General features: G+C 34.0%; 1 protein-coding gene across 5 annotated transcripts in view; it reads left to right on the forward strand.

The window, feature by feature from the left end:
• GABRA2 (gamma-aminobutyric acid type A receptor subunit alpha2) overlaps positions 1-15,720 on the forward strand; it is a 115,179-nt gene extending 99,459 nt beyond the window's left edge. For 4 of the 5 annotated variants that reach the window (XM_074348447.1, XM_010962603.3, XM_074348441.1 and 1 more), the window contains one exon: positions 8,993-15,720. In XM_074348447.1, coding sequence (XP_074204548.1) covers positions 8,993-9,289 — 297 coding nt within the window. In that variant the 3' untranslated portion in view covers positions 9,290-15,720. Of the gene's footprint in view, positions 1-3,591; positions 3,772-8,992 lie in introns of all 5 variants that reach the window. The other variant, XM_074348453.1, reaches the window with a different exon arrangement.
• Positions 15,721-16,579: the final 859 nt, after the last annotated feature.

Below are 16,579 nucleotides of genomic sequence, written 5' to 3' on the forward strand. Positions count from 1 at the left end.
ACAGTAATTTTCCTGAAATACAAAGTTTTTATTGATAGGCCAAACTAGCATCCTTTCAGTTTAACCAGACTGATAGAAGTCCTCTTTTTTGAAGTTACTAAATTTGATTAAATGCACTTAAATTATCTGGCAATCCAAAGAGCATATAAAAAGTTCCTAAAGGTTTATTAACTGGCAAGTATTAGTCTGTCTCTAAAAAATAATCACTCACAGATTTATATTATTATTGTATGTTTGAAAAAAAGATATGTGTATTTAACATACAGTTTACGTGTAGATCGTGCTGTGATGACCTTTAGAGTTAAGTTTCGCAGATAAACAAATAAATCCACTCACATCATACTCAAGCCACATTTGAGCCCTTTATTAGAAAACAAAGCCTACCTTGCTCTGAGATCTTGCACAAGTTTGCACACTACTTTTAGCCTCAGGTGTGAAATTAGACAACAAAATTTTATCATTTTTTTTTAAGTTAAAACAATTTTTAAATTCCCAATTTATCCCTTCCCTCCCTCTTTACCCACTGGCAACCGAAAGTCTGTTCCGATGTCTGTGAGTCTGCCTCTGTTTTGTAGATAAGTTCACTGTGTCCTTTTTTTAGACTCCACATTTAAGCAACATCATATTCTCTCTCTGGCTTACTCCACTTACAGCTTTATCATTCTAAAAATGTAGTGCTGAGTCAAATAATCCAAGTTCAAATTTTTATTCCCTTTCATATATGAGAGAATCTGTTTATACAACTTCCCAAGTTCTTCTGGAACCTTCTCTCTTACCCAGTGTTCTTCCACTTGCTCAAGACTAATTCTTCCAATCCAGCTCTTGATCCCTTTGTTCCTTTTTCAACCTTGAGCCATCAGTTATTGTTTTCTTCTTATGTCTTTTAAGCCATCTTCTCCTTTTCAAACACCTCCTTCAAGTTTCTGAAGATGCTTAATATACTTATTTTACCATAAAAGCAAAACCAGACCCTCTCCAGATACTGTATCACCTACTGTGCCATCATCAGATCCAGCCCTCTTTTTCTGCATTTAAGCTTTTTGAAAGCATTGCTTACAACGTCTTTGTTCTCACTTTCAATTTAATTCTCAATCCACTGTAATCAGATTCCCTTTCCATTTATTGTCCTGAGTCTGAAGGACACCAGTAACCTCCACATTTTCAGATCAGATAATAATTTTCCATTTTTTGTAAAGGATCCCCACATAACCATTGACTGTGGTTATGCTCCAGAACTCCATTTCAGGCCCAAGTCTCCAATTTTTTTTTTCTTCTTTCAGACCTTAAAACAGGCCTTAGAGTATCAACTTCCTTCCTCAAATCGTGACAGCTGCTACTATTCATTCTATTCTTTGAAATTCTTTACCTGAGTTCAGAGTAGATCTGGTCTCCCTAGCATCCACTCTTGTTTATCCCCAAAGAGACAGGCATTCAAATTTATCATATTTTATCTTATTTTATTTTACTCTTCACTACGTGAATCTCACTTTTACAATTTTACTGATGATATTTCTAGTAATGTCAGCAACACTAGCACACTGTCCATCATTTATTGTCTCCAACTAGACAAGCCCTACTCAACCTCAACACACATAGCAACCCTCAGGAAATTTCTGAACACTTGCTCCCCTCAACCTGGAATGATTTGGTCACTCTGTAGCTGTGTATAATACCCTCTGCATTTGATCCTTTATCACAGTTTGTAATTGCCTTTTTATGTCTCAACTCCTTCATTGATATAATAATAATGACCATGTTTATTTTAATAAATCCTTTGTCCTTTGCACAGGGCCTTGCATATAGTAATTGATCAATAAATATGGTATGAATTAATGAAGTATAATCAAATCTACAGCCCATGCCTTTATCTTACCTTCCACAGTTATTATCTACAACTATACCCCATACCTGTCTTTTAACTTCTAGATTAATAGATCCAACCTATTCCCTGGGCATTTCTACATGAATATAACATTACAAGCTTTACATAGCTTTTACAAAAGGTGAAACAAAAAAATAAACAAACATAAAATATCCTAAACTGATTTAATATTTCCTCCCTATCCATGCCTGTTTTTTAAAATCTGTATCTCAGTTCATGGCAAAACCTAATCTCACATACCAACTTGGAAGTGTCCCTTAAGATCTCACTAGTCATCCAGTGGTGTCCATTCTCCTACTTATGTCGTAGACCATGCCCTTGCCATTTCTCATTGAGACTTTTTATTCCTCATTATCTCTAATTATGTCTCCCTTTAATCCATCTTCTACAGTAATGCAGTCATCTTTCTAAAACAGAAATCTGATCATTTAATTTTTTTAGCTCTTGAATGAATTGTTGAAAGCAATTCTTCAAGCAGCTCAGCTAATATGGTCTAAATATATATCTTTATCATATGTTTGTTTACATGATGAATAATAAGAAAAATATTATCTATTATACACTTACTACTATGTGCCTAGGAGCATCTCTATGTTAGAATGAGGAAATAGAAGATTGGTCAAGGAAAGTTACTTGCTCAGGATCACACATTTAACAAATGGTGAATCCAAGATTGAACACAGATCTGAAGTCCATGCTCATATTCTTCCTTGAGCCGTTACAAACATCCCAAAATATCTATGCCTCTACACATCTCCATGACATTAGATGTGCTGATTTCTCCTGCTAAATTGCCCTCTCCTTCCTTCCCTAACTACTTATTCCTTAAGATCTATCCAATTGAATCTAATTGCCACCCCCACCCCATTATGTTTCTACAGTACCTGGCATAAATTCCTTTTATGCAACCTCATGAAATTATACTTTTATTGTAAACAAATCTGTTTGAAACATGAGCTAAGAAGATAATAGTTTTGTCCTATTCATTATTTCTCTGCCAATCCCTATCATAACATTTAGCACATAGTTTATTTGAATTAAAAAAAAAACTTTCATCTCAAGATTGTTTTTATTTCTAAATCTGAGTCAGTGGTTCTACACTGGCCAAGACAAGCATATTCTCTGGAAATACACTATATATTAAATTTCTTAAAACACAGACATAGCAACATAATATCTAAACTAACATGAAATGTACCATTGTTTTGTGATTCACTCCATGCAATTCATAGAAAACATCACATTTCAAGTGTTTTTATTCATTTATTTGCATCTTTAAACATCTTGCCTTGTTCCCAAAGCATTTCAGGCAGTTTACCAAAAGAATGCATGCATGTACTTAAATTATTATAAAATAAAATAGAAATAGAAGTAGAGAATCAGGATGAAGGAAAATAGACTGCAAATATGTTCACCATTTGGGCCAGAACATTAACTGAAGTCCACAGCTAGTGGATCTGAGACTCAAATTCTGAGCTTCTTGGCTATGAGTGTAATTCATGGCAGGGGCGGGGGGCACATTTTTCTTTAACCAAAAAATGGAAGTATACATTTCTTCAGGAAAAAATAAATTTTTTCCTACATTAAATTCTTATTTTTAAACTATATCATACGGGTTTTATATTAGAGAAAGCTGGGTACTGTTGCAAGTAATGTCAACATTTTCCCAATGAACGCAGTAATGAATTTTATATTGATGTTTCTTGTAGTCCCCTTCAATAAATGCTGAAGGCATTACATTAATATACAACTCAGTGAAGGCAATTCTTCAAGGAGCTAAGCTAATATGGTCCAAGTATATAGCTTTCTCATGGCCCAATTTAATCCAAGGAAAGACTTTAGAGTACTTAGAGAAGTGGATGGACTGTATAACCTTCAAACAATCTTCTGTAAGTATCACTTTTCTCAGTCAGGATGGTTAGCAGACAGTTAACAGTAACATTATCTGACCAGGGGGCATGTTGCTGTTTTACAAGTAATGTTTTTTCTAATAACCACAATAACTGTAAAAAAAGCAACATGATATGTAGAAAAAGCATAGATTTGCCACTTTGGAAACCTGGGGTTTTCCCAAAGTCTGTTATATTTATGAGAGCTCCATTTCCTTCTTCAAAGAGACAATCTCTTGAGATTCTTTCCAACTCTGAAAACATGTGATTATTATTTTTTTTTATGTACAAGTCACTTCACTACTAGGTGTCTGTCTCTATTTTAGCTAGAGCATTTGCTCAGTTTGTTAACACATTATTTTATCTAATGTTCTAAGGAAGCCAGGATTGCCTTGCCACGATGGTGTAAGACATTTTGATTTCTTAATCAAGAATTTTCCAGACTTGAAATTTTAAATATATATTTGGACACTCTAATAAAATAACAAACTCAGACTATTCTGGATCTTGTAAAAGTCATTTAAAGATAGAAAGTTTAATTCATATGAGTTCTATTTCCTTTTCATTCCGCATAATTAACAGAATTAATAGATCCTATAGCAGCACAATTTAGTTTTTCTCCCCAGATCATTTATAAAAATAAATCTCTTACTGTTTTATTGTATAGTCATGTTTTCCTGCTTCCCACTTACATGAGTCCCAATCACAAGTAAAACAGCTCCCACGAACGTGTGGAAGTTCTACAGCACTATTTTTCAGTTGAGCTTATTTCATGATTTCCCAGTTTCCTCCATCTATAGATGGTAAAATTGAGGATTTTCAGGATAAGTACATAATAGAATTTTGGAACACACTGTTGGGATTCGTTTCTATTAATCAAATGAATACTTACTGTTATTCTATAAAATAGACTGTATGCTTATATGTGCTATATACATTAATACATATTATCTTAGCAATCATTCTAGTAGATGTCACTCATCTGTCATGAAGTAAACATTTTTTGAGCCTGTGCCATGCCAGGAACTATGCTAGGAGCTTACAGTAAAGTAGAAGGAAAAAAAGAAGTGGAAAAAAGTCTACATGCCACTGTAGAGACAAGCACAAGGGGGTAATGGAAGCATATGGAAGGGGTGCTTACTGCAGTGGGAACTGATGTCTCAGTAGATGTGATTTTGTATAAAATGGATCCAACTAGGTGACCGATGTGGGTTGGTTATCAGTTAGTTCCTGGATCAACTGTGGTATCATTCACAGGTTAAGGAAGACAGGAGGGTAGACAGATTTAGGCTGGCATTGCTAGTTTCTGTTCATTTTAAGTGACTCTTACGACTTTTGCTACCAATACATGGATGACTGAAATATCTAGCAATATAAACGAGTAATGGTTTGAACAGTTAACACAGCAATAAACTTCCTTACACTATTCCTCTTCAAGGTTCTGAGGAACTGAGTGTAAGCCAGGGGGTTACATTAAATAAAGTAAAATTGGTCAAGTGGGATAAAAATCATGTGGTCCAAGTATGCAGCCTGCTGGCTTGATCAGAGGTTTTCATGGTATTCAAAGAAGACTTTATTCTTTTTGATAGAAGTAAGTCACTATCAACTTCATTCTTTTTGATAGAAGTAAGTAATGAATAGGGCAAAGTAATATCTTCTAGTAATGGCCTAGAGTATGGAAATTTTTGGTAGTATTACTAGCAGATCTATGTCTTACAAAGAACAGTAATAGAATATGTTGCCTGTATATACTCTGATTTAGAAGATCTTAGAATTAAGCTACAAATTCTTAGAAGTCAACTATGAATTTAACGGTATTTTTTCTCTATACACATGATTTTAATTTTAAATAGATAGGAACAATTTGCTTTACTGTAGATTTGTGGTAATTATTTTCAAGTGGATGAAGGGGGAGTTATTTTATTTTTTAAAATGAGATTTTATAAGATTCTGAGCCAGAAAGGCTTTGCTGGGCTATGGCTAGGAATTGAGAAGGTTTAGCCCCATGGAGGTGCCCTCCCTTCATTCAATACATTGGGAAGAAATTATAGGTGCCCACCACTGGGTTTTGACTAAAGATAGTAGTCATGGCTGTTACACTTTCCTTACTACTGATTTTGAAAATACTCAAGTTTCCAAGCTCCAAGGGAACATCTTGAAGCCAAAGCCATCATCTTATCAAGTACTAAGTCTGCCTCTGATATTCAGAAATTGAAGCCATAATTTGAACAGCAAAGAAAAAGTAAGGTGAAATTTTGTTCGCTGTAGCTAAGTCAATAAAGTTACAGACATTTAGTAGAATACTTTTATCACTACTTATTATGGTTTCCAATACTGATTGGGTAACACAAAACAAAACAAAACAAAACAAAACAAACAAAAATAAGTACAATTACACAGGACTGATGTTTGGCTGCTACACTGGCACAGCCCTTTTGGGTATTTATAGCTGATGTCCGTTCAGACTGGTCAGAGTATCTGTTCTCATTTGTTAGTGCCTCTGCTCTAGAGTTTGTTAAATATTTTTAATATCACCTCAGTATGTATGTACAATTGAAGGGTATTCAGGGGGGAGGTGGGAAGGATGTTGGTAAGAGTTAATACAGAGTTTTTATCTGTAGACTCCTCCTCCTAAAGGATATTTTACATTTTATGTTTCTTTGCATAAATGTCTAAACCTTACTCCATAATGCCTGCCCCAACTTATATGTTCTTCTTCCACAAAATCGTCCTTAAGCTGCTTCATGCAATGTCTATGTCTTCTTCCAAAGATATAAAGTATATTATCTATGCATTTTATAAGCCAGTAGTCATTGTCTAGCTTCTAAAAAAGTTAAAACCTACTACTCTCCACTATGGGGCTATGTTTTTCAAGGTAGCTCAAATATACATTAGTTCATTTGATTCTCACAGCAGTTTAAGTATTATGTTTATGGCTTAGGTATAATTATTTTAGGTATTAGTTTATGGCTTAGGTATAATTATCTCCCTTTTTAAAGCTAGAAGCTGAAGCAGGGAGAGGTTAAGGAATATCCCAGGGTCCAAATTCTGTATAAGGGCAATTTGTTATCATTTTAAATGATGTTTAGGTATAATTGAAATAAGAATAATATAAATACTATATTTTAGGACTTTATGGGTTAGAGTCCTTCTAGAAGGTTAACCTAGTGATTAAAACTTTAATTGGAATATTTTAAGAAAAAGCACTCCCAGGTTTCATACAGCTTCCTCAGAGATAAAGTCCCATACCGTGCTGTTAAAAACAGAGGTTTGGAGGTCACACACATTTTGAGTTTGATGTTTTTTCAGCCACTTAGTAGACAAGAGACCTGGTCATGTCACAAAAGCTCTTTAGCTTCCACTTCTTATTCTGTAAGATGGGGTTAATAACAGAACTTACTTCTTATCCAGCAGTGAAGCTTGTCATCAGTGACACCGTTAGGCCTAACACTCCACCTGACACATCCTAGTGCTCAAAAAGTGTTAGCTGTCATCTGCTACCAGTTGGACCCTCGAGGATTACCCTTGTTTATAACTGGAGACTCCATGCGTCATTCCTGAATGAAAGCTGTTTCATCGATTTCATAAAGTTACAACTGGTAATCCCTCACCCCTTTTCCTTTTATGCTCCAGCCAGGTCTGGAAGTTTGCCTCCTCGGTGAGGGAGAAACCCAATGCCCATGAAGGACAGGAAACCCTGGCCTGTCCTCAGGGCCTCCTGGGCTTTCATATCTCATTTTACTTGAATATTTTGGGAATTCTTAATCAAAATACTGATCCTCGAAATTCTGTTCTAGGCCAATTGGTTCTCTAATACTGATTTACACAGTTCACTATTTTGGATAATTCATTGCAGGCTCAATTTTGTTTGCATTTAGATAGCTAGCAGTGTATTTATATTAGTACAGAACTGCAGGTAAATGCCTTTTCAGTTTTTATTAAATACTATTATTGAATAAATATTTTCAGGTTTCATTAATTGGCCACATATTACATGCCTCCCTCATAGAAGGAATCATGTGAGTTTTGATGGTGAACAAGACAGAAATATCACCAGCCTTCACTGAACTTCCATTCCAATAAGAAAGGACAATTATCTGACTGATAATCACACAATTAAAGAATTTCCTCATTTTGAAAAATGCTGTGATGAGATTAAACTGGGTGCTACGAACAAGTGTAGATGGGGAGCCAGTACAACATTGGATAGAGTGTTTAAGAAGGCCTTTCAGAGGAAATGACATTTTAACCAAGACTAAAATTTGAGAGGAGATTGCTCACATGGAAAACGGGATGGACAGAAGGCATTCCAGATGAGGAAGTAGCATGACCACAGTCGCCAAACAAAGAAGTACTCTGAATACAAGTTATTTCAGTGGGACTCGTACATAATGAACAAAAAAAAGACACCATGGCAAGAAGTGTTGATTTTATTCTAGGTTTCATGAGATAGTATTTAAGAGATTTAAGCAGAGGAGTGATGTGATCCAATTTATGTCTTAAAATAATCCCTGTGGCTATAGTTTGTCTAATGATTGGTGAGGTCAAGCCGAGTTGGAGGGCACAAAGGAAGCCTGCTTGGTCCAGGCGGGAGAAAACTGACCCAGACGAGAGTGAGTGAGAACTCAGCTGGGGATCATAAGGAGAAACAGGTTGTGCGTGAGCTAGGCAAAAAGCTAAAAGTTTGTGTTTCATCTTTCTTCTATGTTTTTACTATCTATTACACTGTCCTCTATATATGGTTACAAATTCCCACCATCTGAGTAAAGCATGACTGTATGGTTTTGCCATGAAGGGGAGAAATCCTGTTATCAAGTTAAAGACATTATTTTTTATTTGAAACTTGAGGTCATTCATTATAGATGATCATTCTTCTTGCTAAACTATTTCTACATTTCATTTATTCATTCAACAAATACTTGAGTGCCTATTGTAAGAGTCAAAAATGTCATATCATTTATTCAGGTATTTTGCTATCAGATTTCCATGTAAACAACAAATAGTTCTCCAGGAAAATGGTGTCATTGATTTTACTCTGGGCATTTCCTCACCCTCGTGGTTTTAGGACTCAATAAACTTTTATTTATTTCCCTAAATTCCTGCCTTCTAATGGATAATGATGTTTATCAAGATACTTTTCTTCAGAATTTGAACTGGAGTTTGGAACATGTTAAGAAGCAGTCTGAACCCACATTCTCTTAATTCTTGTATTTTTCAATAGAAAAAAGAAAAAGCCTCTGTCATGATACAAAACAATGCTTATGCGGTGGCTGTTGCCAATTATGCCCCGAACCTTTCAAAAGACCCAGTTCTCTCCACCATCTCCAAGAGTGCAACCACGCCTGAACCCAGCAAGAAGCCGGAAAACAAGCCAGCCGAAGCCAAGAAAACCTTCAACAGCGTTAGCAAAATTGACAGAATGTCTAGAATAGTTTTCCCAGTTTTGTTTGGTACATTTAATTTAGTTTACTGGGCTACGTATTTAAACAGAGAACCTGTATTAGGGGTCAGTCCTTGAATTTAGACACAGGTTGACTTTGGGATGTACAGCAACATTAAACCTGGTTTGTTTTGCCATGTACAGTCTGACTAATAACTGCTAATTTGTGAACCAACGTGTACAGTATGTATATAGCTATCTAGCTCATAGACCTCTAATGGAGACATGCATTTGCGAAACTCGTGGAACTGCAGGCAGAAAGCACCCCACGCCCAAAGAGCCATTGCCTTTTTTTTAAAGATTTAACCCTAGCAATTGGTTTAAAGTGCATTTCAGATGACCTGATTTATTTCCTCTTCTTCTAATAGCAATGAGAATGGAGATCCTATACCACAATTTCTGGACCCTTTTGATTTAGGTCTTAAATAGGAGTATTTTCTACTGTTGCTTAACTATAATGTAAGATAACATTGTCTTTCCAAGACAAAGCCCTCTAAATAACAGAACCTCATATCTGCAACATCAGTTCCCTTCCTGAGTGCTCAGAAGCCCTGCTAGTATAATTGGAAGCTTAGCACACATCAGAAGAAAAACTAGAGATTTGAAATCAGCTTCTAATTACTCTGTATAGTATCTATAACCATGTACATATTACAGCATGACAAATTCAAATAATTATCAGTCACCCTAACAGGATGTTCATTATGTCTAGACTTTAATAGCTATCGGAATGTCATGGTCATCACGTTTTTAGCATCAGAATTTATTTGAAAGTAATAATTGAAATCCTACAGATTATTTTAATCATTGGAAACTACCTTAAATTAAAAAAAAAAGGACAATAAATATGTCTTACTCTTTCCAGGTATGTGTTGCATTGAAATTGATCAGCTAAATTTTCTTGGTGCTGGAGACTGGAACAAGTATCCAGTTTGGCTGCTGTGGAGCAAAATTCATATTGGATTAGAAAAGTGTGCCAAGAACTCCCACTGATGAGAATTCATAGGTGTCACAGAATATAGACGAGCACTTATACGATTCTCTCCTTTCCTGTTTACTGCAAATTCTGCCTTAAGGCTTCTTTTCATCAGGACTCAGAAGCCACTCATTATAAAGGAAAGGGCAGTTAATTGGCACATTTTTCTGTCTTGAAAGCAGCTCTTTCAGATAAGAATTAATGTAAATCTGCTTTTGTAAATTGCAACTTTAAATTCCGCTGACTCAAATTTACAGCTTTGTATACCAGAAGAGGTTTTGGTAAGAGTTGAACATTTTTAACCTGAAACTTTAAAGCATCACTAACAGATTGAGGATTAGTTCACATGCACAAACACTTCTCTCTCTCTCACACACAAACACACACACACTCACAAGAACACACACACACACACAATTAGCTAAATTAGGACACATACACAAACGTAGCTAAATTAGAAACCAAAATTTTCAATTTTATATAATTACTAATTATTAATGGATAAAATTCATTTTTCTTTTAACATTTAAAAAATACTCTCTATCTCCCTGAAATATGTTAATAGAAGTTAACAATTGTGTCTTATGCCTAGATGCAACATTTTTGGCAAACTTAAAATCCTTCGACTCACATATACATTAGCAGTTATTAGTTGACTTTTACTAATAGATACACCTTTCTGATGGTGTTTTTGTAGAAACATAAGTAGTCAAATAGTGGCATTTCTTGCAGTTTTGTACAGTATTTCAGTATAGTGCATAAATAGGTATGTTCATAAAATCAGTAAAAGGATTATCCTATGGAAATAAGCAAAATCACAACAAAAACTGCTATTCCTTTGCCTCATTTAAATTTTTTTTTCATTTTCCTTGTTTCAGTGTGATTCTATTATGTGCTTTGCATGATTGTATTAATACCAAGGTCACAAATGCATCTTATGAGCAGAATTTGCCATGAAGACAGCTTTGATATTAAAAATTCCCTCACAAAAGGAAATCCATAACCCTTAATAAAATAAACTTGCAACATGAGCCAATAAATGTATTTATTTACTTCCCTTTCAATAACACCTTCTTGGACATCTAAATAGTTTTTAAAAGTGCATTTGATTCATATACTAGAATGGGAGATATCTTATTTTCTTACACATTTAAATACAACATAGCTCTTCTGGGTGGTTTACAGAAGGGTGCAGTAGTCCAAACAGTACACAATGCTTGAAGTCAAGCAATAAAAATGTATGGTTAGTATTATTAAACGGTTTAAAAATATTGTTCTTATAAGTTCTGCATTGCCCTCTTAATATGTGACTATACATTATAAATTTATAAATATGTACATATGTAAAAATAGTTGTAAATAGAAGTTTCTGTAGGACTACAGAAAAGACTCATCCATCCCTTTGGCAGAAAGCTGCACCTACATTGGTGGTACCATTTTTATTCAAATTTACGGTAGATTGACCAGAAAACTTAGTTATGTTTATTTTTAGTTTCGGTTGTTTAAATCTTATTGAGCCTAAGGACATGCTGATAGCTGAGATTTGCCTATCATGTAGATCAGGATTTGCTATTGTTTCTCTAACTTTGGTGTATTTTTTTTACACACTTCTTAATCTTTTAACGTTTGGATAAATCAAAAGGAGCCTTTGATCTTGCTGGAGGGAGGGAAGATGCTTCATGGGATAGGATTAATACTACAGAACCAGAGTCTTTACATTTTTCTCCCTTTCATAAATCATTTTAAAAACACAAAATAAAAGTGACATGGACTTATTAAAATAAGGTTAATTTTTCAGGAAACATTTTTAATCAACTAGCAATGGTCTCTTTGGCCCATAATATGTATGCCAATTGTATGCAGCTGTACATTGACATAAAGAGTTATGGTATGTACAAAATGTAGATAAATACATGTACATATATGGAGATATAATCTCATCATTGTATAGCTACTGCTCCGGCTAAGCTAATGCTTACTCCACAAATATTTTTTATTTCCTAGTATTCACCAGGCCATAGGGATGGTGTTAATATCACTCACATCACACCGGCAGAATTTAGTTGAAAATCCAAGCGCATCTCATTCTTACAAAGACTGAAAATCAAAGACCAAATGTAATATATGAATTAATTTAGCGCTGAGAGCTGTTTAATGAGTTATGAGACTACAAGTGTGCTAAGATGCTGGCTGTTTTGCTCTTTTCACCTATTTATGTCCTCATTGGTTTGAATATAAAAACTGTAGTAATATAATCATTTAATAATTTTTTAAACTTCAGTGAGTTTTTAAGTGCCAAACTTAATGTTTAGCAATCTTTTCAGGGATCTCTCTATTTCGAATTTATCTCAGGTTTGGATAAGTGATCCCCTTGAGCCACGTTTCCAATTTTTGTTCTTGAATAGTTCACAGTTAATTTTAAAAGAACACAAAAGCTATTATTTCACTCATAATTTTGGTATGTATATATGTAATGTTTTATGATGTGGCTCTTTTCATATTGTTGGTTGAAGTCGCTGAGCTCTGCCATGATATCATAGATTCTGGAAAGGCACCAAAGCTCCAAGGATTCTAAGGATGTTGAACTTCGGTGTGGCCTGTCATCACTCCAATGGGAGGACAAGGGAAGTAGCTCAGGTCACCTCCTGCAAAGTCATGGTTCTTCAACATCTATTAAGAATTTTTTTTTTCAAATGGCTCCATACTGGGTATCTTCAGACCTTATGAATCGTCAGAATGTTTATTATGTATTTTGAAATCTGGGGCCGTATTCATTGGTTATTACACAGGCTGTTCCTGTTATTAGTCTTCTGGCATTCCTACGCCCATCTGCATATTTTTGAAGCAATTCCCAGATTTTTTTTTCATATAAAAAGGTTGAAAGTTCAAGGGAATCTTGAGCTGACCCATGGCTACCGTGTAGTGTACTTATTTTCCTTTTAATTTAGGGCTTAAAGGCACCTTGGGCTTATCTTTTTTCAGTCCAAAGTATCCAGAAGTATAAAATTAAAACTGAGGAAGGGTGTGGTTATTTTAACACTTGCATGCTTGGGAACCAGAGACAGTGTATCAAAATTTCTCATGACAGTGTGGTCAAGACAAATTATGATATTTTTCTCTATTGAATTCATGCGTTAAAAAATGAAATTCAGTGTTTAATAAAATTCTTAATATCCACATCTTGTATTATCAACATTTATGTGCAAGATGCATATTTTTTCCACTAGTTTATGTGCTCATATTTTCATCAAATTCAAAGACAAATTTAAGACCTCGAAAACAGGGGAAAGATCAAAGAGTAAAACCCACTTGAAAAATGAGTTTGTTGCTAATTAAACCTAATGAAGCATTTTCCCTTTTTAACTCCTAAGAAAGGTGAGCAATTGCATATGCATAGGTATATTCAGAGATATTTAACAGTCATGATTCTATCAAGGTAAGCATCATGATTAAAATATTAAGATAGATTAAGTTCATGTAACAGGCATTTGGGAAAGGTAATAATCAAAATCTATTTCTGATAAGAATTTTGAATCATTTTCTTGAAAATTCTTAATGATCCAACATATTTAGACCACTGTTTTCAACCTTATTTAGGTGAAATGACCTACTTTGTCCTGTTTGTATAAAGAATATTTTTAACATATATAATTATATACCCCACTTCAAATCACTGTATGTTGAAGTTAATGCGTAACATCAGTCAATATTGCCAGTAGGGAAGAATGACCAGATTTATGTTTATGGTAATATTCTCGAAGAACCTTTAATGAGGTCTTAGCTTTGATTAGATGGAGGGGTATGTGTATGTCTGTGTGTTTATTTCCCAGGTATGAGAAATTTTGACAAGTTTATGAAATCCAAACAGTTAATTTTATTAATGATTTCAATTCCAAACGTAGCTCTTATTAAAGTAGTTATTAACTTAGTAGAATAGCTTTTTTTTTTTCCCAATAGGTCCATAACGAAGTTATCTGTTGGAGTTTAGTCTTGAGCTCTATATGGTTAGAGATATCCTTCTTAAAAAGGTGTACCCATTTTTCTGTTGTACTTCTAGTTGGCTCTTTTGAGCCATTAAATTCAAAATGATATCACAGTTCTGCTTATAAGGTAAGATAGGAAAGTCTTTGAACTCCAACTTTCTCAATGGAGATTTGTTAAAGCCTCCACTAGATTTAATATCCCATTGATCCTTTGCAAATACCAAGTCATTTTATATTCACCACCAGTTAGTTTAGTATTTTTCTGAATTATATAGCAAACAACAATCATTTTTGTGAAACTAGCTACTCATTAACATTGGTTACTGGGAATTAATTTAGTTTCTGGGAATACATTATATTTTTCTTTTTTGGTCCATAGGTATAATAATATATTTAAAAGGCTTAAAGTTGATTAAGGACACAGAATAATGAGCACTTCCTTCTTTATTTTTCTTCTTTTCTTTTTCTTAAATTTTGACAGCTGTGTTAGGGATTAGAGAGGTTTTGTTTTTCTTTGCCATACTGTTGTTTTCATAACATTTAAGACTATTGGACTTCAAAGATCATGTACTGATTTCATCAGTTTTTTGCATATTATTGTCTATAGAAAGAAATGTAAACTGATACCATATAAATGCCAGTGTTGGGACTGTAAGTGTTAAATTAGCTTAGTTGGTGTAAAAAGCTTTCAGTTTTTCATGTTTTGTTTTAGAAGACTTAGTTTACCACAACATGTTGCCAAATGAAAGCCTGTATTATTGGATAAATTAGAGTGCTTCCAACAAAATTGATCTGATTAAGAAAGCAAAACAAAGGCCTTAGACCCAGAATTACTTTAGAGATAATGGCTTAGAGATTTGTTCTCAATTATATATTTTTAAATATTCAAAATACTATTTGAAGCAGTTGGCTGTATTTTAAATCCAGCATGCTATGTGAAGAAATTTAATATATGATTAGAAAGGTCTAAATGAAATTGAACTTGAGCTACAGTTTTCATGAATGAAATTTTACCATCCATAGATAAATCCTCAATTATTGATTTGGGGTGCCTGCACTGTAATTGATTTCAAGTTTATTGGTATCCTAATTTTTTAAAGTTCTTCTGTGCAGATATAAATTCAGGTTTTGAGGTGGGCCAAACTGAAGAATGTGACCTTTCACGAAATATTTAGAGGTGATGTGCATGGAAACTTAAGAAAGCTTCATATTTGTTGCTAAATTAGAAAACTAAAAAACAAAAAGCAATGAAATCATTTTCCCTTGCTACACATTAATAATAAAAGTACATGCAGAGAGAATGTATGATAAAGTTCCAACACTCAATTTTGAATAGTCATTAATTTGAAATTTTCTGGGTGACAGTGTGCTTGTATGGTAGGTTTTCTGGTTTGAGAAAATCATTCGAGAGCTAATAATATTTGTAATTTGTGACCTTGTTGTAACTGAGAAAAGTCATTATTTTTTATGTAAGATAATTTGACCTTTATTGAATGTGTCAGTGTGCTTGCTGTTTAAAAATTCCTTAAATAATCACATGCAAATTAATGCTAAACATTATCTTTTTGTACTTATTAAAATTAATTTAAATATATTTGATCTGAAAATTGTGTTTTTTGTACTCTAACCATTCACTACATGTTTGCTTATAAGAACTGAATTCACTGCAAATATGGCTTTTTTATGTTGGGATATAACACAAATATTTTGTAATAGTGATTTTAAATGTTATTAGTTTTTTGAATTTTTTTAAAGTAAAAAAGTTACAGCATAATAGGAAAAGTACAAACCCACCTAGAAATTTTAGGGAGGGTACCATGAATTGCTGATGTTGATCTCTTTAACACTTTAAGAAAGTGGTGCTAGGGAAAGTATAGTGGCTTACCCAGAAAATTAGCTACCCTCTATGGTACAAAGTGTCACGTTTACATGAAACTGTCAAATACAATAAATAAGATTTTCTTTTCTTTAGCTAGACTCAAGTTCATCATTCTATTTGTAAACCAGAAATCTTGCAGTTTTCTTGTTGGATCTATTCTTTTAATTTAAGGCAATATTGTTTAAATGAGTTCCTCTTGATTATTGCTATTATTGCTAATATCACTGAAATTAAATGCTTTTAAATGTCAAAAAGGTATAATAGCAAAGCAATTTTTAACAACATGGCAAGTTCTCATACAGTATTTCTCAACGCTTGCCACACTACAAAATTACCTGAGGACTTTTAAAAATCATTGGTCCTACCCTCGTTGGAATCTTATGTGAATGAGGGGTTATGAGAAAGTTTTTAATCTGCCTAAGCCATGGGTCTACCCTCCAGCCATGTGTCATGTTTTCATTTTATAAACCTATCATGTTCATGGACTCCTTCTAACCTGTTTCTTTTTTAGAGACTTCTGCTTGCTTGTC

Source organism: Camelus bactrianus, chromosome 2, assembly GCF_048773025.1.
Source record: "Camelus bactrianus isolate YW-2024 breed Bactrian camel chromosome 2, ASM4877302v1, whole genome shotgun sequence".
Classification (NCBI taxonomy): domain Eukaryota; kingdom Metazoa; phylum Chordata; class Mammalia; order Artiodactyla; family Camelidae; genus Camelus; species Camelus bactrianus.